General features: G+C 36.3%; 1 protein-coding gene across 2 annotated transcripts; it reads right to left on the reverse strand.

The window, feature by feature from the left end:
* Positions 1 to 803: 803 nt before the first annotated feature.
* PDE6C (phosphodiesterase 6C) lies at positions 804 to 26,623 on the reverse strand. Of its 2 annotated transcripts, XM_058029291.1 has the most exons (23): positions 26,144 to 26,623; positions 17,862 to 18,014; positions 17,666 to 17,755; positions 17,293 to 17,433; positions 16,717 to 16,791; positions 16,564 to 16,628; positions 16,391 to 16,457; positions 15,648 to 15,695; positions 15,292 to 15,441; positions 14,475 to 14,618; positions 14,321 to 14,389; positions 12,009 to 12,155; positions 11,512 to 11,619; positions 11,293 to 11,402; positions 9,166 to 9,253; positions 7,583 to 7,683; positions 6,359 to 6,466; positions 5,718 to 5,781; positions 4,867 to 4,941; positions 4,639 to 4,722; positions 3,623 to 3,776; positions 2,805 to 2,811; positions 804 to 864 (listed from the first exon to the last, which is right to left on the reverse strand). In XM_058029291.1, the coding sequence occupies exons 1-23, from the start codon at positions 26,621 to 26,623 to the stop codon at positions 804 to 806; spliced, it is 2,589 nt and encodes an 862-aa protein (XP_057885274.1). The 2 variants fall into 2 exon arrangements, with proteins under 2 accessions (XP_057885274.1, XP_057885275.1); XM_058029292.1 differs by lacking the exon at positions 2,805 to 2,811 and having other exon boundaries at positions 804 to 868.
* Between the last annotated feature and the right edge of the window lie 1,179 nt (positions 26,624 to 27,802).

The following is a 27,802-nucleotide window of genomic DNA, read 5'->3' on the forward strand; positions in this document are numbered from 1 at the left end:
CAAATACTTTAATTTATTGCATTTTGAAAGATATGCACTGGGAGTATGTGAGCTTTTAAAATGCCCTTGAAGGCAGATTCTGCTGTAGATATGCTGGTGTATCTTAGTAAACTTTTACTTGTGTGGTCTGCTATTTTACATTTTTACAATAAAAGCTGCTTAGTTTAGGAACTGTGGGAGAGTCATTTGCATGTGATCAAAAGGCTACAATGGCTATAATTTACAGATTTATCATTGGTAATTTTGGAAAAAATTCAGTGTACCATCGGCCTGCTTTTCATGGATAAGAGCTAGGGAGTTGTGTTATGCATTCCTAAAGTGAAAGAAATGGGACTTTATATAGGACTGAGAATGAAGGAAAATGACAGAATTACAGATTAAGGAAATACACATAATATAAAAATCTAAATATCAAAGTTACAAATATTGCAATTTTTGGTTTGAATTTTATATCGTAAGTTTCATTTAGTAATTTCATATAACATCTGTCAAAATTATTTATATTTTTTCTGGACAGTGTGTAGAAGTTACATATTTTAATAAAAGCACTGTATGTAAATTGAGTGACATGAAGAAATACCTAGAGCACACAGTTAACTCATTTTGCACCATTATTTTTTCCAGTTTTTAATTGTAACCAGTTTTTAAATCCATTAAAAATTATTTCCAACAAATGGCAAGTGTTTAAGAGGTTTAAAAGATTGATCTATACTATTCTATGCAAAGCAGAAATCCACTGGGGCTCATTGAAGTTCTTTCTAGATGTCGTTTCTTGTAGCAGGAGCAGTGTCTGAGACAAAGAATTACAAAACTACACAGGTTTTGGATTTTCCTTCTTCACCACCTCCACCACCTCCAGCAGCACTTTCTGTTAAAAAACAAGGAAGGAAAGTAAAATAAGTATTTTCTGTTAATTTTAGCTGCTCTAATTCCTTATTATGGAGTGCTGCTTTTATTTGATGCATATTATGTATGTTTGGCTGTCTGAAATTTCACTGCTTGTCTGGGATATTGGAATAAGAAACAATGACACGTTATAAATACATATGTGTATATAATGTAGGAGTTGATACCAACATTTCTCAAGGGACCAAACACACACTGAACCACTCTTACTGGAAAGTTTCAGTATTTAAAATACATGACTGTCCCACACATACAAAACTGAGGTATGCAAGCCATGCCAAAGAAAAAAATTCTTGAATCAATATAATCTGTGAATCTGTTTTTGAAGCAGATGATACAAAAACTCTAATTTGACCTAACTGCATAAACCTTTTTCCAAACCTGCATGAATCCCTTTGTAAATTCTAATTAAGAGAGAGAGACTTCTCATGTTTTTATTTACAGCTACTGATTCTGTTACTCTCTCTCAAATGATGCCACAGATGTTCATTGGTCATAGTTAAGATTCTTTCAATGTAATAAACTGCATTTCCAGATTCACTTAAGGTAAGATACCAATATTAGAATTAAAACTTACATTTGAAAGCTGTGGATCACCATGTTACTAGGTCATTTTCGACCCTTTCCACCTGCATTGAAACATGTCACATGATCAGTGTCCTACCCTCTGTAATTTGTGGATATAATCAACACTATGTTACTAACTATGTATTTGATTTTCTCAGTTTAATACTGTATTTTGCTTTACTTCAGTCTGAACTTTCCACTGTAGTGGTTCAGCAAACATGTTTATTTTGTGTCTACTGGATGGCTAAGAATAGCCAGGTCAGTGTGTTCTAGAGAAACCACCATGGTTCAGCATGTATCAAATCTTTGTTTGTATGAACCGACTTAACGAACCCATATATTTACATGGCCTTGATTTGACAGGGTCAGATCTGTTCTTCACAAGTGCCCATGGCCTCATTCCAGTGTGTGTTTTTAAAGGATTCAGAATGATTCCCTTTTGTTTTGTGTTGCCAATTATGATATGCAAAGGCCAGATCCTTGGATTCTGCACATCAGTCCGTCCATGCCTGCCTGTTTAAGGTTTCCTGTTTTCCTATGAGGAAAACACTTGATTCCAAATACCAATGATATAGGATGGTCCTAACTTCCAAGTGAGAGTAGAAATAACTGACTCTTCCTAAATTGATTATTTAATTTTTATTTAAGAAGTTTGTACTTAGCAGCATTGGATCTAAGTTTGGTAACTTTTTTTGGTAGTGTTCTTTGCTGAGAAAGCAAATGTATAAGGAGGTTTTAAATTGTGTAAGGAGGTCCCAGGTTTTGAATGGAAACTTTTCAGATTTTGTTTTGTTTTGCTGGTATTTCTGTAAAGATCAGATGGTTATGTTCCAGTGTAAGGAAAAAGTACTTTTTTCATACTGACAACCAGCTAGTTCTCAGCAATAAATGAATCTTAAATAAAGTTATGTGATTTCAAAAAAATGAAAGTGTAATTGAAAATAAACTTGGGAGCAAGTAGGAGGGTGGAATTTTTGTGAAAATATGTGTAAGTAGTATCACACTGTGAGCAGACCAAAATACTTGACTCGTTCTATTAAACTCTTTCAAAAATCTGCTTTGATTAAATCATGTAACTTACAGGACTTCTTATACTACTTTGCAACAACTTTTTTTCTTTTTTTTATATTTACTTTTATTGTAACCTAGTATCAAATTTATAGGAGCCTATAACTATTTCACACCCTGACAGTAACTTGATGGGTGGCCTTGGATAGCTTCTATTTTGTGAAATGGGAATAATACTCACCTATTTGCCACAGATACTGATTAACAAATTATTCAGAACTGGTTTATATTTTAAAGATGTGTGAAACACAGAGTAAACTAACTTTTCTCCTTCAGACTAGCTGACCATATATCACTGTTTTAATCACACATGGGTTTTTTTCATCTTTGAACCTGTTCAGTCATCTCAATCAATTGGCAGAGCTGTAGCTGCTGCTCCACATGCAATACAAAGAATAAAAGTAACTGACTCATTTCACTCAAGTGAGTGACAGGTTTCAAGTTTCTATAAAATCAGATTCTCTTCTAGGTTATGCTATGCAGAACCATGCTTCCAGTTTTAGGACTTGGTCTGTCTTTGGAAGATTAATGTTGAATTTGTTATATGAGAGAGTGTATTTCAGCCAAGAAACTGGTGGTAGGGAACTAGAGCCAAAAGCTTTATCTTAAACTTGGAAGAGAAGTGGGGATTGTCACTATTTTTTTATTTTCCAAATGCATACTCTGATCCCTTATGTTTTTCATTTTCAACTGAAAACAAAGCACCTGAATACATTTGAGGCTGATGCCATGCAGAATTTTGATACATATCTTGTATTTCAGATAAGCAAGGATTTAATTACATTCAGTTTCAAGTCTTTAGATAGAAGAAATGTTACATTCCCTTCACTTTTGTGGTGATCATATTATATAATTCTGCAGTTCAGAAAATGAGGTCAGTGTACTGGATTTGTGTAGTCTTTAAAGGTTACTTCTCTTTCAAGTAAAGATAAACCTAATTTGGCTCATTCAGAACTTGCATACCATTAGCATAAAGTTTAATATTGCACAACTGCACTGCATGTGTGAATTTGAGAGAAAGAGAGAATACGTTGGCTGCCATAAAAATATATGTAAATTAAAACCTAAGAAGTTACTTAACCTTTTTGGGCAGCTGCTTCTTCTTCCTTTTTCTTTTGTTCCTCAATAGCTTTCATCTTCTCTTCATATTCATCAGCTCGTGTTTTCCATTCAACTCTGTTGTTTTGAAGACCATCAAACATAGGTGTAATTTCCTTGTGAAACCTTGAGAATTCCTGTACAAGCAATTGAAATTAGTAAATTAGAAATTTGTAAGCACTGATTAATTTTTAGGTCTGAAATTGTAGAAATACTGTTGAGAAAACATTTCATTATTCTATTACATCTAATTCCAAGGCATATTGTTGGAAATACTGTGTTTGGATTATAATGCCCTATTGTGCACATAGTCTGTTAGGAAAATACTGAAATTATATGTTGCACATTTTAATATCTTCCTTAATCCCACATATGATTAGCCTGACTCATATAATACAACTGTGATACATGGTATTTTATCATATGATTATCAGTATCAGGATACAATTTAAAAGTCTGCTATCCTGTAATATATTCCAAGCAGATGGGGATATTTCTGAAGATGTTAAAAAATCACATCACATTTTTGCCTGTCATTTTTGAATAATATTAAAAACCAGACAGGGATAAAGAATGTAGTCATTTCAGTGCCTTACAAAAGAAACAGCATATTACATGCCTCAAATATTGCATATTCATATTCCCTATGCTGTGTTATTAACTGCTTTCTCTAACTATCCACATTGCTTGCTTATATTAAATGGGACTAGGAAGAATCAAGCTGGACTTTGTAACTCAGTCTTTCCAGGCAATAACAAATCCTCACCCTGAAATTTCACTGGGGTCTTCCTCTTTTATGAATTTGCTTCACATCTCTTGAATTTATTCTATGGGAACAATTCTTTGATGTAACAAAATACTGAAAAATTATGGTGGTTGTGATAGTGGTTCAGCCTGTGACCAAGAGTACTAGTGCTGTCTGGAATTTTTACTGCATTTTCTTATCAGTAATTGTGCCATCAGAACTGCTGGAACAGGAAAACAAAACAAAATTCTTACCTTGTACACGAATGTACACACAAAGTCTATGAAACCAACTTGGAGCTTAGGTAGTTCATCTCCTTTGTTTCTGTCCATCATAGGCTAGAACAAAAGAGCAGTAATTTGGAATATGTAGATATCATGCTTTTTGGCATAGTGATCTCATAAGCATCATGGTTCATTATTTATTCAGTGTTTTCATAACAGTTAATATTGCTTAACACAGTGAATTTATTTAGTACTTACAATAGGTTGTTGCTGTAGCACAGTTCGTTCCAGGTCGCCTTGCTCCCAGAATTCATTTGCGACCATGAGGGCAACCTGAAGAGGTACAATTCAATGAAATTGTGAGCAGAAAATAGTAAATTTAAATAAATAGAACAAGGCTTTCCATAAAACATGAAAAGACCTACAGACACTGTCTGCTGTACTTAAAGTTTTTTCCCAGAAAATTATCACTAGCAATATTTTGATGCATGCTGAGTAAATAACAGGTTATTGCCAACAGAAACAAGGCAACATTAACAACATAAATCTTGTAATACCTGTAATGTGTATAACTTAAAAGAACAAGTATTTGCAGTTTTATTTTGATTATGCTTTGTTAAAAAATATTCCTGTAAGGCTAAGTGACGAGCTTTAGCAGGTCAATAATACTGGAGTACTTGAAGTACTTATGTACCACTCTGTATTACAGAATTTTTGTGTGTTTAAGCTGCTTTGCAATGGCACCAAGATCTACAGAATAGACACAATTCAAACCATACTGTTGTTAAACCTGTGCCTTAAAAATAGCTGGAAAGTAGCAGAAGGTGTCTAGCAAAGAAATAATTGAGTGATATTTAAGGGCAGCTAGAACAGCTGCCAGAATCAGTGGTGCCAGTTTTAGTGGAAGCACAAGTAGAGAAGGGCTGACAGCTGCAGAGTGATTGGCCACCTACACTCACAGTGACAGAAAGGTAGAGGTTCTTTTCTGGAAGCAACAGGTACTTAAATATGCATCAAGTAATAATAAGTTAATTTTTTAATTGATCATGCACCAAATGGGTAATAAAACAAAGAGTAAATGCAGTATTGTCTACTTCAAAAGTACCTACCTTACTCTGCACTTCCCAGGGCTTGGTTATTGCAGACAGGTCACATCCAGTCATCATCATAGCCCTTTGAAAACAAAATCCAAAACAGGAGTATAGTTTTGGGTGTCAGGAAGATGGCACTAGACTCTTTTCAGAGCTGCCCAATAACAAGGTGAGGAGCAATGGCAATAGACTAAACCACAAGAAGTTCCACCCCCATGTGAGTAAGAAGAAATATTCATTGAGGGTAGAAGAGCACTGGAACAGGCTACCCAGGGATGTTGTGGAGTCTGTCTGGAGACATTCAAAACCTGCCTGGACCAGTTCTGTGTAATGTACTCTAGGTCACCCTGCCTTGGGAGAGGGGTTGGACAGGATGATCTCCAAAGGTCCCTACCAACCCTAACTATCCAGTGCTAGGATCATTATTAAAAAAAAGGAAAAAAAAAAAGTCTAGGTGTTAAGGAATTTAAGATGCCAAATGAATTAATATTTTGCACATTTTAAGAACATTTTAGGCATCAGTCTCTAAATTAAAATGATGGTTGTGCTCATCATTGGACAACAACTAAGTCTAAATTTGCATGTTTAGAGGCCCAAATTCTTTTAAAATCTAGTCCTAGATAATTGATTGAATAAGGAGTAAAATATTAACCACCTACATGATGACTTCTTTTTTCGTTGGGTCAATAGATATATACTTAATTGCCTGCTCTTCTGATTCCATTTTTTCAATTGCATCCACAATCTTTTGAAACATAGTTCTTTTCCTGTTAAAACAAACCAATAAAGCATATATTACTGAATGTGAGTTCCTGTATTAAAAATAAAATATAAAATCATATTTATGATATTTTTGCTTTTTCCAAGTACCATCCTAGTCACAGTAGTATCAAAGTAATACTTCCCTGCTGTTGAATGGAAACTTTTCAGGTGACCCAGACACTTTGATTTTGTTACATACCACTGGCATGTGAAATAGTATGTCAGAGTTCCTGACAAAGAAACAACCAATTTCCTACCTCTTCAGATTAAACTCTTTGGGGTGACATTCTTATTTTTTAGCATTACATGTTCGTTACTTCCTGTAACATACTGAATTGGGAAAAGTGAAGCAAATACTAATAGATGCTCTATCACTCCATCCCACCAAAAATCCTAAGAGTTACTAAGACCTGACTGAAAAGAACTATCAAAAACCTAAGCCCGTCTTGCTACTGCTTCATAAATCTTCTACTTTGTGGTTTGAATGAATGAAATAATGGAATTACTCTTCTCTAAATCTTAATAACTGCTATTAATTTCCTGAATTTTTACCTGTCTTCTGACTTTAAATTGTCCCAGTCATAAAACAAAAGTTTCCACATATCTTTAACGAAGATACCCATTATTAAAGCACACTAATTCACTAACTTAAGAACAGAATTGATAGTTTGAAATTTGGAGTCTTTGGCATATTTAGCACTGGGAACAGTGGATGTCTGACAGGATGTTTTAATTTTCAGCATGCTCCTGATTACTCTGTGTATCTGTTGTATGGTATGTTAAATGTTGCCCATGCACACAACCTTACAATTAGGCTATTGAATGCACACTTCTGGAATACAGTGCTTGCTGTAAATAAAAGTATGTTAGAATGACCTACTAAATGTATTATCTACTAAGTATCATATATATCCATGCATTCTCTAATTTGAAAGCTTATAATCCAACTGAGAATGTCTTGGTTTTTGCAAGAGTTAGACTCAATGACAATGTTAAATAGAGCTCTGTTCTCTGCATATAAATATCTTTGTATGCTGTAAATAAACAACTAAAAACTACAGTTATACATTCAATAGGACTGATTTTTTTCAGTAGGAAGTTATACAGAATTTAGTACTTACTTGAAATACAAAGCCAAGTCAGTTGCTATTATTGCAACTTCAAATAAGTGCAGAACGGTTTCATACTGGCGCTTATTTAGGTTCTGGAAGATGTTTAAGCTCTGCAAGGTGGAAAGTTGAGGATTTCAATTCCTTTCATAATACTGTCTTTGGTTTGTACTATACAGATTATCTCAAATAGGGTAACAAAACTGGCAGACTACAGTCCTTAAATTAAAATAGTGTTAAAATTAAAAATTCACATTCCATTAACCAAATTTTCCTGACTTTTTTAAAGCTTCCCAGTTCCCCTCTTCTTCCTGTTAAACTGGGTTGCCACAGTTGCCTGCAGCAGTGTGTGGGATCTACCATGGTACGTGCAATGTCCTTTTCCTCAGGCAAAGGGAATGAGACCATCATACAGCATTTTTTAAAGTGTCTTGGTTTTATTTCGTTCTTTAACAGAGACACAAGGCCTGCATGATCCAGGGCACAGTGATGCTGGTGAGAGCCTACAGAGGTCCTGCCAAATGCTCTGCCGAAGAGCAGGAGTCAGGCCCTGGCATCTCACATTTGACAAAGTACATTGCCATCAATAAAGGGAAAGGTTTGTTTGTTTTCATATCTTAAACCTTCTAGACTTTTTATTAACATAATGCTACTGCCAGAGTAAGGATTTATTCCGTGGCCTTGCCTTATGAGGTCAAGCAACAGCATCACCACAGGGATTAGAAGTGGAAAATGAGGGTGAAGTGGGCGCCTGCCCTTGCTGCAAACAAGAGATGGAAGGGATGCATATGTGCATGCCCTGCTGCTAAACCACCCTCCAAAATACATGGCAGAGAGTGTAAACAGTGTGCTTTGCAGCAGCCGGGCAGAGCCTGACGCCACTGAGGGCAGGGTGGCCGGTGCCCAGTGAGGAGCCGGGTCCTGAGGGGCAGCTGAGCCTGGGGGTGCGGCGGGAGCGTCCCCCCGCTGCTGGGGAGGGCAGCTGGGGAGGGCTGCCCCTGCAGGAACGTCGGGAATGGAGCTGCGGCAGAGCCTGCCATTCCCGGCCCTGTTAACCCTGAGGGGCAGCTGAGCCTGGATGGGCAGCTGGGGAGGGCTGCCCCATGCGGGAACATCGGGAATGGAGCTGCGGCAGAGCCTGCCATTCCCGGCTTTGTTAACCAGGTCGGATGTGGGGCGGGTCTTGGCCTGAGGGCCTCTCCATGAACATCTTTTGTTCCTCAGCTGAATTCAGACCTCATAAATCAGGCACAGCCGCTTAATAACAAGATTATATATATATATATATATATATATATATAACGTTTTCTGCGTTGGTTTCAATACCAGCTGTTTTGTGCAAACAGAAAAAACCTGAAGAGTGTGAGCAAGGCCCAGAGGAGAATCTTTTCTATCTGAGGTGAATCTGTTCCAGGACAGAATCACTGATGTCTCTCTAAAAGTGGAAAATGCATAAGAATTTTTCTTAAACTTCTGAATTTTAGCATTTCCTATGTGGACCTAGAGAAATGCATGAGACCCAGTGAAATTTGGAACATTGTAACTTAATTGGATCTTCAGTGTTGACTGATGTGAGCAGAAGGTCCATGACGTACCTCATCTTGCAGCAGGGTTTTACTGTACTCGAGGTGATGCCTTTCCAAAATGGAAGAGCCATGAAGTTTTGCCAGGGGAGCAGCTGACCTGAGGAAAAATAAGAAATTATTTAGAGCATAATATATATAAATATAATTTGAAGACAATAGTTTTTATTCAGGTTTCATATTATTGGTATGATAGTGTAATCTGTATAAATTAGCTATTGGTATGATGCAGAGAAAAAACCCCAACTTGCTTCCCTTAATTTTTGTAACTGTGTAATGATGGAACTTGGAGAGCGCTGGGTGTCAGTGCCACTAAAGTCAAAGTCATTTTTAGATGCCTCAAAACTCAAAAACTTTGGTATTTAAAATATGGCTTCATTTTGTCCTGCGTGTTCAGTTTTGCTGTTTGTTTAATCTATGCTCCTTTTAGGTACCTTAAAAGTAGCCTTTATCCATCTTTTAGTGTTTATTCTGCAGCATGGCCTGTACGTCTGTAATGACTGGGCTGTGTGCCCTGGGATTCTAGTCAACTGTAACTTAAATCTGAAGTAACAGAATGTGCTGGTTTTGCACCACACAAAATAATGGAGTTTAATTCCTCTAATGCTCTTGGGCTACTTCACTCCCCAAAATTGCCTTTTTATGGGCAGCAAAAGTCCTGATAGCTCAGGTTTGTTCTGTTTTACCACAGGTCATAAAAGCGTTCCCCTCATATTGGACTAAGCTTCAAGAAGAGGAAATTCTGCATCAGATTATGGTTATGAGATGAAGGCAGAAGCATCCTACTTACATGGGCTCCAGGTAGTTCTACATGCTTGGAAGTGTATTTTCCTCCTTTTTCCCTTGGTTTATAGCTCTGTTTCCCAGATAACCCAAGGTGAATTGCTACATGGCACCCCTATTTGCTGATGTTATTAGGACTATTGTCGTAAAGCCTGATGAGTTCTATAAATAGCTTTACTGCATATGACCTCATGTAGAGGGCTTTCATCTAGGGAAGACCACAGTGGAAAGATTACAACCCTCATTAAACTTGTTTGGATCAGAGGCAGTCCATTGAATAAGAATCAGGATCTGTCTTTCTCCTTCCTACGTCACCTGGAGAATCCCTGGGAATAATCAGAAAATCCCTTTGCGTCACTGCTCTAGCACACAGGCTGAAAAGGCTGAAATGTGAGCAGTGGATTCAGGGTCAGAAGGGTAGGATCAATCACTCTGGAGATCGGGTTGGTGGAAACTAGCCAGAAAATGGTAATCTTCTGATACATTCTAAGAATGTATGATGACATTCTAAGAAATGTGTTCTCTGGATAGCACATGGAAACAAGCCCACACAGATCACATAAAATACTAAATGGTAGGGTGTTCACACCTCAGGAGAAGAGTGACTGTCACCATGATACATAATGCTTTAATACAAGGGAAAATTTACATGAATTTATGTTTTTTTCATAACAAACAAGGTAAAAATCACAAAGAAATCCTTTAGACTATTTTCTCAGGATGTATTACAGCATGAATTGCAAAGCTTGAACCTTATGATATGATAACTTCTGGGCCTGTGGACCCAGCAGTAGAATTCAAGCTTGTTGACTCAGACTTTTGTGTAACATAGGAAATTACATCTCAGGAAAGGACCTATATCAGGAAACAGAGTGTGGGGAAGAACAACTGAACTAGTCAAATTAGACAGTGGAAAACAGCAAAAAATTCCGTTTCACTCTAGATTGGCCCTTGTCTATATCACATCTTGAATCACTTTCCAGAAAAGTGCTTGCGCCCTGTCTTGAAAAAATAATCCAATTACAGATTTTAATTTACTTTACTAATTTCTTTGTGTCCTCATGCACATGAAGCTCTGTCTGCTACAATCCAAGCATTGCTAGAGTTTTAAAAAGCTAGAGTCTTAAAAATGGATTGCAGCTTCAGGAGATCCTTCTAAGATTCTGCCTTTGCATTTTGTCTTTGTGTTTCAGCTGCCTGAAGTGCTCTGGGGCAGAAATCTTCTGTAGCATAATTATTTATTCATGCCAGATGAGTATGGAATAGATACCTTATATTCTTGCAAGTTTTGACATTTTGAAATTTGTTTTCCACTAAAGGGAGCACATTTCCTTATATTTGATCACTTATACTTACTTCATTTGATACAGGTTATTGGTCCCTCTGTGATCAATGTCATGGCAGAAAGCAGCAGCAACCATGGCAAAGGCTTCTAAATCAGTATAGTATTTCTTTATTTTTCCTGTCTGTAAAAGAGAACAGATAACTCTGAGCGTGTGTCTTCCTGAATTTTCCATCTGGAGTTGAAAGAATACTACTAGTTAATGAATTTGGGGTTAATATTAGCAGCATTACCATCAGCAGAGTAAACATTGTTTGTCCCACATTGAAGCCATGTCTCCAGTTGTGGTAAGTGATATCCCGATAACCTTTCCTGACCGTGTACATCCATCTTGTAAGGACCTGTTGGGAACAAAAGGGAACAGACAGCTGTTAATTGAAACAGAACCAAGGAACTCCCATTAAATAACTAGAATATACTATGAAATTCTAGAATATACAATGATTTTTTTTAATTTTGCAAGTTCTTTGAAAACAAATGTTTTTCATTTAATTAAACATAGAAACAGCAAATTTTTCTAACATAAATGCATGTGGATTTAATTCCTTACCTATCTTACACAATGCAGGATTAATTTGATGTTTTTCTGACAAATGTGTTTCATTGAGAATGGAATATTGTTAAACATACCATTAATATTTTAGTATTGCCAACTTCTAGATTAAAGCATGTAAAACCAGATTTTTTCTTCTATTTAAAAGTAAATAGAAACAAGAAAAATAAACCAGACCTCAGCTGGGACTTTGAATTTTTCAACAACATTTATCTCAAAGAACAGTCGTATTCCACAAGTTATCAGGCCATGCTCTGTAACAGGGAAGTCACTGAAGCGGAATTCATACAGTTCTAAATCTTTTGGATCGGGTAATTCTTCTTTCTGTTAGGAAATAACAAAAACAAGGGGTTTTCTGTCAAGAACAAAGATGGAAAAGCTTTTTTAATTTTCTTCAGTAGAAATACTATTCAAGGACAGTAGCTTATTATGTCTTCAAAGGTCTCAGGTGTCAGTATGAACTAATGTATATTAAATTATGAAATACAATCATGATACTGCTGGTTTTCTTCTCAAAATTAGTAGATAAAAGCCTTGGGCAATTCCTACTCTGAATTCCAACAAAATGTGTTGTAAGCTTCTCAACATTTCCTTAGTTTAGAAATCTTGGTCCTTGGAAATTCTTTTCCTTGGTATAAAACCCCATGATTCTCCCACTTTTAGCCTGATCTGAAGGCTACATTCATCTTTTTCTCAGCCAAATTTAATTGCCCATTTTGTATATATGATACAGAGTCACACTGAATAGCCTAACTGGTAATAGTGCTATTAGTGAACTGTTGTCTAGCACTCTTCATTTCTCTCAAAGCCTAGAGAGAGCAGCATCTGATTTTAAAGAGTGTGTTCCAATCCAAACAAAAAGTCTTCAAGGAAGCCTGATGCAGCACAAAAATAGCTTATATTATCACAATTACTCCCTCCTCAGTAGTCTATAAAGGATCTTCTCTTTATAAAGAAAAAATACAACTGAATGCATGCATATATTTCAACAAATAAGGCTGATCATCCCTTTCCTTCTCCCTGGGTTTTTCCTTTATATCTACGCAGATCTGAGATCAAGGACAAAGAAACCTAGACCAGTGTTGTTTTAAGACCCATTGCTTGGTGAATCATCAGATCTAGAAACACCTGCTTTATCCTATTAGTTATCTGGGATTCCAGGTCTTATAACAGGATAAAGCACTTGCATGTAGCCTTGGCAGTGCAGAAGATATTAGACCTTTGAATTTGTGACTCCACAATGTTGAAAGAACAAATTGGTTTTTGTAGATTTAAAAATTCATACCAGTATTATGTTTTTAAATTTAGAGCCTGTATCAGAATAATCAGATTTTGCTCTACCCATGGAAAAATTTTATATTGTCTATTATTCTTTGAAGATTTTCATGCTGCTAAATTAAATTTCCTTTAAAAGGCATGTGAAGCTACACACTGTCTGTTGATGTTTTTTTTCACCACTTGCAAGCTGTGTGAGCATCTGTTGTGTGGAAGCCAGTAAAACATTAATACCAATGCATTCCAGCGTGCATATATACATAATTTAAAAGAATTTAAGATCTTTTCCCTATGGCTATGTGTACATTAGTAAATGTGTTATAATAGGAGGAAACATGTCAAGTGGTTGGTACTGGAAGTCAACAGATTTGTGTGTATTTTGACCTTTTTTCTTCAACCTAGCTCTGTTTTGATCCGTTAACAGTGGAAGTTCATTCAGTGTTTTCATTCAGAGCACGTCTTTGCTCTGAATTTGAGGTTTTTTCTGATAAAGTAGGGCAATTCATGTGCTCCAGGACTGTTGAAGTGCACTAAATGGGCAAAAATAGGAGCTTTCTTCCAAAGACAATGCCTTTCTAGACTGAAATACTAAGGCAGCCAGAGGACTGCACTACAAACTCATTTTTGTTTTAGTAGCAGCAGAGTAGTAGAGCAGAGAACTCATTAGGCCAAATATGTTTTGTCTCTGTGGAGTCACAGGTCACTGTCTTTAGACCACTCTACCTACAGAAATGAAGGAAAAAATAATCTGAACGTAAATTTGTTCCACTGGACACTGCTACCTACATTCTCTTACCTACAATGCAAGTAGCCTCACCACAAAAAATATTCCTTTCTTTTATTTGCAGAATTAAATACATTAAATTCAGTTATAGATATAGCATTTTCCCTATGAATATTTTGAGAAATGTAACAATTTAAATGTTAATTAATATAAAAATGTCTATGTGACTGTGACTGTCCAGGTGTCTTAATGTACATTTGTGACAGTATGCTTCCCTTTGGGTAGCAGTGGGTCTGCACAAAGAAGGACAGAAGAGGGTGAAGATATGTTACTAAATCAACTCCATCTAGCCTGTGGAACTGATTGTATTCATTGATTGTAACATTGATTGTATTCATCAGGATTTCACCATACACAACCTTTTCTATGATGAGGACACATTACTCTCTGATATAAACACACCCCCTGAATTTTCAGTGAAATGACTTACCAAAATCCTGATGAGATCCTTTTGATCGCATTCATCTAAACTTTTTGCATTCAATTTCTCCTTGTATTTCTAAAAATGAAAAAGAGAAAGAAAATTCAGGTTTTGTATAGTTAAGTGTCCTGTTTTAATTTTGTGGCTGTGGACAGAAACTTACCAGGATAGATTCAACTTCAGCAGGGGTGGCCTTTGTCTGGTACATAAGCATTTCCTGAGCAATGTCTTTCCTGTTCTCAAGTTTGTTCATTTTGTCATAAGTGTCAGTATTTAAAACAGACCACCCCAGGAACTGTGTGAGAGTCTGCAACAAAGTCAAGTAAAGCAGAGATGATGCCATGACAACAGAATGAACGTAAAAATTTGAACCTAATTTCCTTCAAGTCCCATTTCTGTTAGTGCCCTTTGAAAAGCAAGGTACCACTCTACTTGTTAGAGGCCTTTATCTTCCTTCAGCCAGTTCTGTTAGCACTCACAGCTTCTAATGACATTTGGCTCATTAAGTAATTAATATTCCCATTTTCTATACAGGACTTTGAGGCTTATGAAGCTTAAGTCAAGTGGGTGGACTTGGGTACACTGTGTAGCATCTTACCTTGCCTGAGTGCATGCGATTATGAATGCTCTGAACTCCCATGGTCACAGGCTTGGCATCCATTGGCAAGCAGCACACCATACCTGCTTACCCACTGCTACTTAGGACATGCTGACCATCATTAAAAAGTCAAAGGATTAAAAGTAAAATTATAAGCAACTTTTGTTTATTGCTGGAATGTAAATGATCACTTAGAAATTTTCAGGTTTATAAAGCAAGATAAAATCTCAGATTCTTAAGAAACTGCATTGTGAAGAAGATGGACTATTGGCTAGATGTTAATATGGCCTATTTGAAAAATTTTGACATATAAAAATGACTTTTTACTGCAATATTTTAACATCACAAAGCTCCTCAAACCCTTTAATCCTATTAAGCTTACTTCAGTGATCTGTTCATCATACTCGTCAAAAGGTTTTCCATCTTTCCTGTTGTAAAACGTTGCAACTCCCACAATTTCTTCTTTTTTGTTGACAATAGGCAATGACAAGACATTCTTGATAACCCATCCTGATTCATCCACTGGTCCTTTCTGTAGGAAAACCAAAAACCAGGAAATGTGTATTTCTTTGAAAGTAATAATACAGCTATGGACATAAGCAATGTAACAAAAATATTTTTTTTGTGCATCACAATCAAATGAGAAATTATTTATAAAATTATCTGTATAACCTATTAATGACAAGCACTAGAATATTTTTCTACAAAATTTGTAATTATTAACATTACTGAATTTACCTGAAATGTGAAGTATTCATCTGCTGGTGCATTCATCATGTTACAAATCTACAGCATAAAGAAAATGACACATTGTTGAAATGGAATATAATGTGCATCAAAATTTGGTCTAATAATTTTTAAAGGAATATTTATTTTCTAAGCCAGCAATAGTAAGCATCCTAGCTAGCTACAGAAACTAAAACTGTTCCTCTTAAATTAGATGTGGTTGTTCTAACAGACAATTTTGGAACATTTGTAGCAAAGTCCCTCAGTGTCTCACAGCGCAAAAGCATAATGCTTAAGAAAATCACTTCCAGTTTAAAATGGCATGGGGGTTTCTAGAAATAAATGAGTACTAAGGGCTCTATTAAAAATGTTACAGGGTTACCCATAGCTGTCATACATCCTGACTTTGAATTACGTATGTCTATGCAAGAAGATATAGGAAATTAAGAAAAATTTAAAACCTTGCATGTGATGATTTTCTTGCTTTGACATTTTTTGTGACATTTAACACACCAGGAAAGTGACATCAGACACACATATTATTCCTCTGGTATCATCACAATCTGAGAGAAATTATCCTGCTGTTTTCACCATTTGTGCTGATGCTTTTCCTCCATCCAAATACTGATTGAAATTATTTCACTGAAAGCATCATAGTATTTTTGTAGAGGATTTTGGTCATGGGGAGGTTTGGGGGGTTTTTTGTTCAGTCAGATGATTTAAAATGCTAGTTTTTAGTTTTGCTATGAACTTACAAGACCATTTTCAGCCACATATGTTGGCAATCCACTGACAAGACACCAGTGATCTGCTGGAGGTGACCTTTTGAGAGACAATGAAATTAATTTATTTCTACAATGTAGGCATTCTATTCTATCCCAGAAATGTTTAATTACCACATATTCATCATCTGCCAGTGAATACTCACGGAATGACTTTGATTTCTTCTTGTCCATGTAACAGATAGTCAATAATCTTATAGAAGTTGACTTCCTAAATAAAAATATAAAAACATCTAGGTGAGTTGTAGAACATCAGTATCAAACTTAAGATTCATAAAAAGAAAAATGAACATCCTCACTCGTCCATCAGGTGTCTTGGGGCCTTTGTAAGGCTCTGCCTCCCCCAGCCGGATTGGCCACTCATCATAGAACTCCTGAGAAAATGACACACAGGGAGAAAGGAAAAAACAAATCAGTTCTGGGTTCATAGATAACATCACATCTGTGTATTACAGTTTGATTTTGATTTTTATTTCTACTTAGCTTACAATGGTCATATTTCAGATAGTATTAAGAAAACATTGGTAATTATATTCCAGACAAGAAATGTTTGCCAGCTAATTGCAGGCTAATCTTATCCCTAAATAGTTGCACAGCTTAATTGTTCTTTTAGCAGATAGATGTTTGTAAAGCAATAATCAGACCTGCACCTCCACCCTTTCTTGCATGGAATTATGAATATGAAAAATTATTACAGAATTGGCCTTTATGTTTATTTTGATTGTATCCTTTGCCATATTTATATTTTGCATGTAATCTTTGTAAGATTGTTAGGTTTTAAATAAATTATCCCCAAGAGTTAGAAAGCATGGGAACTTTGTGTCTTGGAGACTTCATGTTAGGAGTTTCTAGCAAGTAGGAAAAACAGTTTTTACCTTCTCTTTAGTCATGTCCAGCAGACCAACAGAGTATCTTTCACAATTCAAATACATTCGAATAGTGTACAGTGCTTTATGAAACTGTCGTTCTATATCTGTTAGCTCTTCAAATACTTTGTTGGCAGACCACAAAAGCATCTATTTACAGCAAAAGAGAAGGAGGATAACGTTCAGAACAGTAAGAAAACATAAACATATGAATCCTAGGCATTCCAGAATGAAATTATAAAGTGTATCCCTGTTAACAAATTTTAAAAAGAATAGATAGATTGCATCCTTACTTCAATAAGATTGCAAGTTTATAAAATAGTGGGAATGATAATTCTTTCAGAGAAAAATGAACTATTTTTATTAAAAAATGCTTCTATACCTGGCTTTTTCGTGATTCGATATTGTGGAGATACGACGTATGATTATTTCTTATCATCAAAGACATAAAGTTGAGGTATTTTTTAAATACCTAAAAATGACAAAGATCAAAAATTAAACAAAAGTATTAAATTAAGATATAGAGTCACTCAAACTACTTGTTGAACTAAAAGCTGTGTTATTGTGTGACATTTTACCTCTTCATCCTCTTTTGAGAACTCAGGGGCATTTAATTTGTTGAGTGCCATCACAACAGCAAGCACCTCTTTACCCTGTGTAATTGCTGTTGCCAGCATATTGACTGTTTTATAACCAGTTTTTTTGTCCATGAAGTCAGAAAAATGGTTGTTCTGAAAAAAAAGGGGAAAAATCACAAGTTAAATGCAGAACAATTACCATGCCAAGAGCAAATGATCATTTTATTTGGTAACTGATGTTTGCAATGCTGGGAGCACTGTTTCACAGTGCAGCAGGTTCATACTTGGAAAAACCCACTATCATTACTTAACTTGATCTTACAGAGTTATATGTACAAGCTTAACTGAAGCATTGGTTATGAAGGTAGCCTCTGAAACCAGGTTTTGTGCAGGTCTTTATTATAATACTGAGGAATTAAAAATATGGGAAATACATGATCTTGTGACTGCCTGGGAATCTAATCTATATGGTTTGCGTTTTAGAGAATTACTTCATATCTGTGTTAATATTTATTATTATTGTATTATTTCAGTTAATAAAATTCATTATGCATTTCCCTCATACAATATTTAAAAGTACCTTCTGTCCTGTATAAAATACTTATGGCAGAGAAGCATCCCCAGCAGGTATTCCCCTAGCTGACCTGTTTCTTATTTCTTCCTGTCTGACACACTCCCATCCCTGTTGCTCCCAGTTCTACAGCTCTTTTGGTGAAAGCAGAGGATATAGGTATAGGATATAGGACCACAGCTGCTTTTGTTGAATGTGTGATCCTGTGGGAATAAGGCCATGTGACTAATGAATGAGCCACAACTCAATACTCCATATTTACATTTTCATCCTCAAAACCAAATGCTGAGGAGGGTTTAGCAAAAGCCATTATTTTAATTTTTTTAATGTAAAAATATTGAGAAGCTGGTTCATGCTTCATGGATAACTCATATTATTTATTGCATATATTAACTCATATATTTATTTCCTCATATCCAAGAAATTCTTGGTGTTTTCTTCAAAGGCTTTAGCATTCTCTTTAATTTAATAAAAAAGGGATTTAAACATTTCCAGGGAAATCTGTTTGTCAAGGGTTGTTATGTTTTGTTATGTTATTAAGAAAATAGATCTGAAGTGAGTTATGAGTTAGAGGTTTGAAATCTGTTGAGATGTGCATACTGAGAAATGCCATGGTTCTACTAAGCAGCTAAAATAGCCAGACTCTGTCTTCACAGAGCCTTTTCCATCCCCTCACATTTCACTGCTAACATGTCAGTACTCAAACCTCTCCAGAGATGAGCACTCAGCTCACTCATGCTGCATGTCTATGCCCAGAGCTGCACACACTGCTGCTGTTCATTACTGCCTTAGCTTAGGCAGCTGACATCTGCCTGGTGCATCCCAAGGTGTCCTCCTTGCTGACAGGCTGGAGAATATTGCAGGATGCCACATCATGGAACTTCAGCTTTCATAGAGTATACATAAAGCTTCTTAAAGAAAACCCCAAACAAATAAGCATTTTCTAGGTTATAAAATCAAGCATGACAATGCTTGGAAGTGGCAGAACTAAAACTGTTTGCTTGTTATTTAGATTTTTCCTCTTAATTCTCTTTCGGCCCTCTTCCCTCTAGCAATTGTTTCTAGTATAGGCTGAATTTATAACATATACGACTCTAACAAGAAAGAATTTTTTTATGTCATCAAAATATTAGGGTTTGGGCTTTTTCCTTGTTTTTCATAGTCTTTAGGCAGTCCATCTTTTATGTTTGCATTTTATATTTCCTTCTAGGGCTGCATTTCAGCAAAACAAATTAAATGTCTGGAAGTAACTCTTAAATATTGTATTTATGCCCTGGGCTCTCTTACAGAGAATTGATTCCCTTAAGGACATAAATCATCCCCATAAATCTCATTCAATGTATCAGGCTCCATTTAGGTTCCTGGAAAATGTAGCCACTTTTGAATATATTGTCCATGTGAAAATGGGACGCTTTCTCTGTTTCCAACAAACTGCCTGAGTTGTTATTTTCTGTTTTTCTCAGAGAAAGGCATAGGGGCATCTCCTGTCACAGACATCCAAAGAAAATGCCAGGCAATCTGTCTCTTCTGTGTGAGAATCAAATACTGTCCTGCAGCCTGCTAAACAAGTATGTAATTACATGGAAATATTTGTTTTTCTGTGGGATGTATTATCTACCCACACAACCATTCTGGACTTGGGTGTGGTTTTGAGCTTCAGGTTTTGCATTTCTGACTGTTTTAGCCATTGAAAACCCAGTAAATTAGACAGGTAACTTGACCCTGTTTTGAAGTCCCTCTGTGTCACTCAGGGCATCTAGTGTTCCTAGTGAGGCCCAGGTTCCTGGGTTTAGGATACTGTGTTATTCCTGTGAAGGAATAAATAAACACTTCAGACACTCCTGGATTTCTGAACACTTGAAAGGGATCTGTAGACACCAAATGAGATGAATCATCAGGATTCAGCTGCTGTGTCTTACTTTGTTTAATAATGCCAGAATGAGGGTAGAAGCAGCAGTGATCAGAAGTGTTCAGAAGAAGCACTTTGGTCATGCAATTTTTGCAAAGGATAGAAAGTTTTTAATACAAGTCTCTGTTAATAAACAGAAAGTTTAGTAATCACAAGCCATCCTGTGCCTAGACAGTGTGAAGCAGAAAGATAAAAATACCTTCTAATAAATTGGCAGCATTCCCACAGCACATACAAGAACTCCTGTCTCCCATGATTTGCACATACAAACAAAATGTTGTTCTTGGATTTAGGCTTTTCATTAGTGGATATTTTTTACATAATTTCTAGGAGTTTTGAAGCCTTTAGTTCCAAGAGAGTTGTAAAAATATTTTCTCTTGGGTGCTTTCTTTTTTTCCAAAGAAGATCATTCTTCACAATATCTTTTAGAACAATGTTTTGAACTTTCAGCTCTCAGTTAAATCACAAAATAGACTTTAAAAGAGAAATTACGGAAAAGAAATCTGCTGCTAACTCCCCAACTGTAGTACATTTGCAGACATTTCCTACTAGCTCCATTTACTGTTGAGATTCCAAGCCATTTACTTTACAATGATCAGTTCTTTTAAAAGGCCCTGAGGTATGCAATATATCCTGGATTTGCAAAGCCAGCACCAGAGTCTAGCTAGCACAACCAGTTAGCCCAACCCTTTTGATGGAGGAATGTTTCCTAATATCCAATCTGAACATCTCCTGGCACAACTTGAGTCCACTTCCCGTTATCCTACTATTTGTTATTTGGGAGAAGAGGCTGACCTTTCAGGGATTTGTAGACATTGATAAGGCACATCTAAGCCTGCATTTCTCCAGGCTCAACACCCCCAGCTACTTCAGTCACTGCTCACAGGACTTGTGTTCCAGATCCTCCTTCAGCTTTGTAACCCTGCTCTGGAGATGCTCCAGCACCTCAATATATTTCTTGTAATAAGGTGCCCACAACTGGGCACAGGATTCATTGTGTGGCCTCCCCAGTGCTTGGTACAGGGCAGCAATCTCTGCCCCAGTCCTGCTGGCCACACTGTTTCTGATCCAGGCCAGGATCCCTTGGCCTTCTTGCCCAGCTGGGCACTGCTGGCTCCCGTTCAGCTGCTGCTGATCAGCACCCCCAGGCCCTTTTCTGCCCGGAGCTGTCCAGCCACTCCTCCCTGCGCTGCTGTCTGAGGCTGAGGTGACCCAGCGCACAAGGGTAAGATTTAATCCTGCAGGTGAGGAGATAGAACCAAGACAGCAGATGTCTGTTGATGTCTGTTCTCCTCCACCTCTTTCCCCTTGTAAAGCACAGAGGAAGAAGGGGTTACTGTGACCCCTTGCAGTTATGACTATTTTGCTCCTATTGGGTGGGAGGTTCTGGTTTGGATAGATGAAATCAGACTGTACATATTTCTTTGCATCATCTCCACATGTTTCTGGTTTTCTTTCTGGTAGTTTTACAGCATTTTCTTCTCCTCCTGATTATTTGTTCTTCCACTTATTGTCTTGCATTTGGCTCAAATTTCTCAAAATTTTTACCACTTGGTAGGTGATAATAATGTGTTATAATGCTTCATCTTTTACTTCTACTTAGCCTAATTTCAACTTACAAATGTTTTTGTTTCATAATGATATAATTGGGTATGAATAGAAAATAAAAAACACATACCATCTACCCGGCCCTTTCTTGAGCCACACTCCAAAAATTACATATTGTCAGGGATGTCAATTTTATTTTAAGATACAACTCACTAGCATTACAAAACAAATTGATTTTGTTTTCGTCAAGATGACTAGAGTTATGTCCCTGAAATGCTTGCTTGCTATTTGCCATATGTAGTGATTATTTTGTGACTTCTTGAAATTGGATTTGTATTATATTAATTGCTTTTTCACATAAAACAAGAAAATTAGATAAAAGGGAGCTTTTAATTTTCATTTTTAATGTACTTTTTTCCTTCCGTTTTGGAAACTTTCCTGTTAGAATAGTAAATAAAGGAAAGAATTTATTGGGGTTTTTTTCTGGAAGGCACAATGAATAGGAATGCTTTCCTGTATTAAAATATTCTGGTAAATTGACTAAATCTTTGCCATTATAGAAGACTGGAATGTGTTTCAATTTTTCCAGTTAATATTTTTTGAGTATGAGTTTCTGGCAATCTGGTGTTTATTATGAAGATAAGATAAAATGGAGGAGCAGACATTAACATTTACAGTGCATATTCTTCCCATGCAAAAAGCTACCTCAGACAGCCTGGAGTCTGGGGACCAGAACATCCACATTAATCTGAAACTCCTGTCAGTTTAGACAGGCCTGGAATTAAAGTCTCTCCCACTCTTGGGTTAAAGTGTAGAGCTGCTATTCTGAAGCTGGATCAGCTTACAAAGGGATGATACCAGTGCTTGCAACTTGAAGATGTGTTTAAGTTGATTTGTACCATGGGTTTCCAGTGGTTAAATTAGGTGCCACAACAATCACTCTTCCGGCTGTTTAATCTCAGTTGGAATCTCCCATGGTCTCTTGTTTCTTCACTTCACTGGGAGTTGTGAATTGCAGTGCAAGACCTCTAAAAACGATGGCTAGTTTCTTCAGCATCAAAATATTTCAGCTCCTTTATAGATCTAATCCAAAAGCCTTCACTTCTTTTGAAGCATTTCCCACCATTTTTATAATTTTATACTCAACTAAAACAAACAATATTATTTCTTGAGTTTCCAGTCCTTAATTAAATCCTTGTTTTCAAATACCTTTGAACTGAAAGGAACAGTGCAATAATTTAAATAGGTTATGGATTAAAGCAAATATATAAAGTCTTTATTATTGGTTCTTACAAGCTGAGAATATGAGATTTTGATTCCCCAAAAAATACACACTCCTTGTAGAAGTATTTTTTAGTTCTTAGTTTTATTTGGAAATAATGCCTTGGAGAAAAATGTAAGGCAATTGTATTCTCCTTTATAATGTTGTCTGTGTTATCAGTTACTGTTAAAAGAATATTAATGGACATATCAATTTTTTTGTAGTTTATTATTTTAGTTTGTAATATTTGAGGCACATAATCTGCTATACACTGTGAATAATGTAAGACAAATTATTAGGGGAATGGTCCTGCCTGGCCTCCTGTTTCTCACAACTATGAAATCCTGGATTAAACACTATTAGCTCTCACAGTCAACAGGTCCATAATCTTGTGGGGAGGAGACTGACTACTAAGTTAATTATCAAAGGTCTGTATCTTTCCCTCTGCTTTTCTTTTCTGGAGCATTAGTCAGGATGAGGAGCTTCCTCACGTTTATTGGTACCTTTCCAGTTAGAAGGAGATAATCCCTAAAGAACCGGTTACCAGGCACTAAAAGTGGAGTCATTTATTTTTCAATGATTTATTGCTGTTGTGATCTTTTATTGCATTTACTTTTGTTATAAAGGGGTAATGACTGAAGCATGAAAATGTCACACCATGCCTTTGTCAATGTTGTCATGTACTTAAGACTTAAAAAACACTATGCTGTTTGGATATGGACCGTGTCAACAGTAAAAAGTGGATAGAAATAACATTTTTAAAGTACTAAATCCAACTAAAGATAATCATTGTGCATTTTGTATTCTGACAAGGCACTAGGGGAAAATTTCTTCTCTGACTTAACTCTTCCTGTCATTTTTTGTTCCTAATGTGGACAGCAGACAACCTTGTTTGACTGAAGTGTATATGTAGTTAACTGAAAAATAATTATCCTTTCTAAAATGTGATAAAGACTTCAGTGGCTGCATATTTCTGCTGCCATGGACTAATTATATGCTTTAAACATTAGTGATTCAAGCTGCAATTCTGGGTTTGCTATGGAGATAAAGATTCTGGTGACATAATAGGGAGATCTGCTTGTGTGAGGAGTGTGAACTTGGACATTGATTTTTTGTACACAAAGAATGAAAATCCTGACGTTTTTGAGATCTTTAGGGCTGTTTTTAAATATCAAGCCTTGGTTCCAGAGAAGTCTCTGGGAGTTTTGCAATTATGTAATAAACTGTCAATATTCCAATGATATTTAGTCACCAAATTTAGATTAATGAGACCCTAGTTGAATTGCATTTTTAAATGTGTGGCTAATGGCATAGACCTCAGTAATCCTAAGAGTGTAAATGGGTGCCTAAGTAAAGATTACCTTAGAATGATTGAATAGTAACAGATACTCAGATGACGTAAATTATTGAGCAAAAAAACACCTAGCAGGATTAGATGGACAGAAAAGTTATCTTACTTAAGCATGTATAAATAATACTTGTCACAAAATTTTGAACAAATCCTATTGCAAACACAGAAATATTTGGTTAGCCCTGCTCTGGGCACCTCTGACATAATGATATTAAGAAGCAGTGCAGTGTCTGATAGGAGGCACATCTTCCCTGATCCTCCTGATCTTTTCTCATGTAATCAGTCTTATGAACTTGGACGGATTATCCTCCAATCTCCCCACGTGGTGGTAAGAGGCAATAAATCAGACACTTCTTGTCAGAACAGCAGCCATTGAAGAAAGGATATTAGTGGTCAGTTGAAAATGAACTGATGGTTTTCTCAAATCAGTCAGTCTTCTGTTTGCCCCTGTGATTCCTATTTACATCTGAGGCAGTTTACTGTACATTGGAATGTTATTTTCCTATATATAAGCATTCACTTGTTTCTAAGCTTTAAAAGTAGCCCTTTATAACTTTTAGCATGATAAAAGATAATTTTTGTTTACCTCCTGCAAAACATAGTTAATTGCAGTGTATAAATATTTTGATTATTTGCATGGAGCATAGGACACAGTAGTGGTTTCTATCTCTTAAATATTCTGAAATTTTAAATTGACTGTATAGGAAATACTGCGAATTCAGACTGTTGTCTTTATAATTATCTCAGCACCATTTGATTATGTTCAACATAGGACTAAAAAGAAATGAAGATGGCAGCATTTGATGATGCAAGGTTAGTTATTTTTAAGGAAATCTTAAAATTCAAAGCATGTTCGAACTACATGTCCCCATGTATTTCAAAGCAGTTTCTAAAGCAGATCTCACTCATGCATGTTTCACTTTTTTTAGGTCACTCACCATTTTAATTAACATTTGTAATAAATAATAATAATAATAAAAACTAAAATAAATAAATAATGTAATAAATAAACTCTTGTCCGCACCTTAAACAAAGAAGGTGATTTAGCACAGATACAACAGGAACCTCAAAAGTTTTAGAACAGCTCTGACTCAATAATTTTCTTCTATAGATGGTTTTGAACAAAAGCCCTGGATCCAGACATACTCAAAATCAAACCCATTTTAAAACAAGCACTGACATAAAGCTGAACGTGTATGTTGACATCATCTTCCTCTGTCCTCATTCACTTACTAATAAAGATACTTCTTCATTACAAAAGATGCAAATTAAATGATTCAGAGATGCATGCATGGCAGCATGAAATGATACCAGAGAACACTTGCAAGCCCATACTGGAAAACAGAATACAAGCCTGCCTTGTTCAGCAGAAACTCAGGTACTTAATGGTCTCTATTAATCTAATACTCTCCTCCATTATTATAGTCACTGACATTACAACTACTGCAAGGACTCTGAAAACACCTAACTAGGCAACTTTATGTGGTTCTATTGGATTTTAAGCCATCTCTGCTGATGCTTTTCTCATGTTATTGGTATGGATTTCTGTCTCAGATTTTTCTGAAGAACAACTTTTTACCTCAAACTCTGGGCAGGAAGAAGTGAATGCACAGAATCCCATTCCCCAAGAGAAGTCACTTACCTTTGTCACATCAGGTATATTAAAAAACTTCTTGGTATGAGCAACCCATCCCACTATCCCAATGTCCAGAGGAAAAACAGTCTCATTTTCTGGTTTCACCAAATTCTGCTCATAGCTGGAAGTTGGAGTGATATCAAGAATCCTGGAGGCTACCTCTGGAGTACCATTTCGGGAGCGACAAATGAACAGACTACACCGATCAGCTGCCAGCAGCTGTGCCAGCCTCTGCAGGACCTTGTGCACCATCTTTTCCATAACACATGCCTCATCCTGAAGTTCTGATACCAACTCAAAAATTATGTTACTCTCCTCCAGACGGGACATTTCTTTGAAGCTGACTCCTTCCTTCACATCTCCAGGGTTCACATTAAAGATGCTTCCCACCACTTCAGGTCTCATTTTTCGGTCGAAATACTCCTTGGCAAACTGAGGATTGTTCTCCAAGTATTTTTCAACGGCATCTTTATTTACCTCACCCATTTTTGCTGGATTTTTCTTAGGATTTCTTTTAGAACTGCATCACCATCAAAGCAGGAATGGCAGCAAAAAGTCCTAACCTGTTACTAGTAAGAAAAATGTACTTTGTACATATTGTATAGCTCACAGACATAATGCATTCATCTTCCTCTGTGGCTTCCAAGCCTTCTGATACTCTTGAGATATGACAGAAGGCACTGGCTTAGCATCTTCTTAGTGTGAGATCTTGGAGACCGCTAATTAAAGAGATGTCAGGACACTAAACCCCTGAGCATTCTTAGCTCATAAATCCTCAGGGAGCCATTTTAGCATTCTAAACTAACCAATTAATTCTTATAAAATTGTTAGATGTGTAGATATGTGTACCTGTGCGTTATCTCCTTCATTCACTGTATATATACTGTGCTGTGTACACAGAAGTTCCTATTAAAACTTCATATGAGAAATTCCACCCAGATTCTTACCCCACATTATACACGTGCACAGATGTACACACGTGTATTTGTGGGAGGCACTTAAGGGCAGGAAAACAGAATGTTATGGAGAAATCTTCTAAAGGTTAGAACTTAGCTTTCCTTGAAATAGTCAGGAGATGATAGAAATTGGATTACTAAAAGTAAATAATTATGAAGCTATACATGAATAAAATGTGTGAAATTCTTAAGACCTTACAGAAGTCTGAGCTTGCTCAAGTGCTCGAATGATTTACCTAGGTGAAGATGGAATAAAAGAATTAGAATGTGACTTAGCACAGCCAGAAAACTGATTAAATTAAAACTGAGGAAACAGTAAAATTTTTATTCTGTAAGCATAAATATCCAGTCAAGGTCTACATTTCTTCAGAAAAAGTTGGAGATGTCAGTTCTATGAAATAGTGCAAAAAGGATAATAACTGACAAACATTAGGCAAAGAGGGAATCTTGTGTCTGGTCACAGATATACCACAGATAACCATGTATCTACATAGATACAGATATATGGTTGTACATGTTTAAAGTCTCCTGCCATTAGAAGTTCAATATTACATACATGAATGGAAAATGAATGGTAGAAAATGTCTTGAATTTGAGAAGCAAACATTCCAAAGCTACATGAGAAGGCTGAATTTAAGTGCCAGCTATGACAGTAAATGATCTGTGTTCGTTGAAACAGATCTGAATTCCAGCACAGTAGGAGGACTGC

The sequence above is a fragment of the Melospiza georgiana genome, chromosome 8 (assembly GCF_028018845.1).
Source record: "Melospiza georgiana isolate bMelGeo1 chromosome 8, bMelGeo1.pri, whole genome shotgun sequence".
Taxonomy (NCBI): Eukaryota; Metazoa; Chordata; class Aves; order Passeriformes; family Passerellidae; genus Melospiza; species Melospiza georgiana.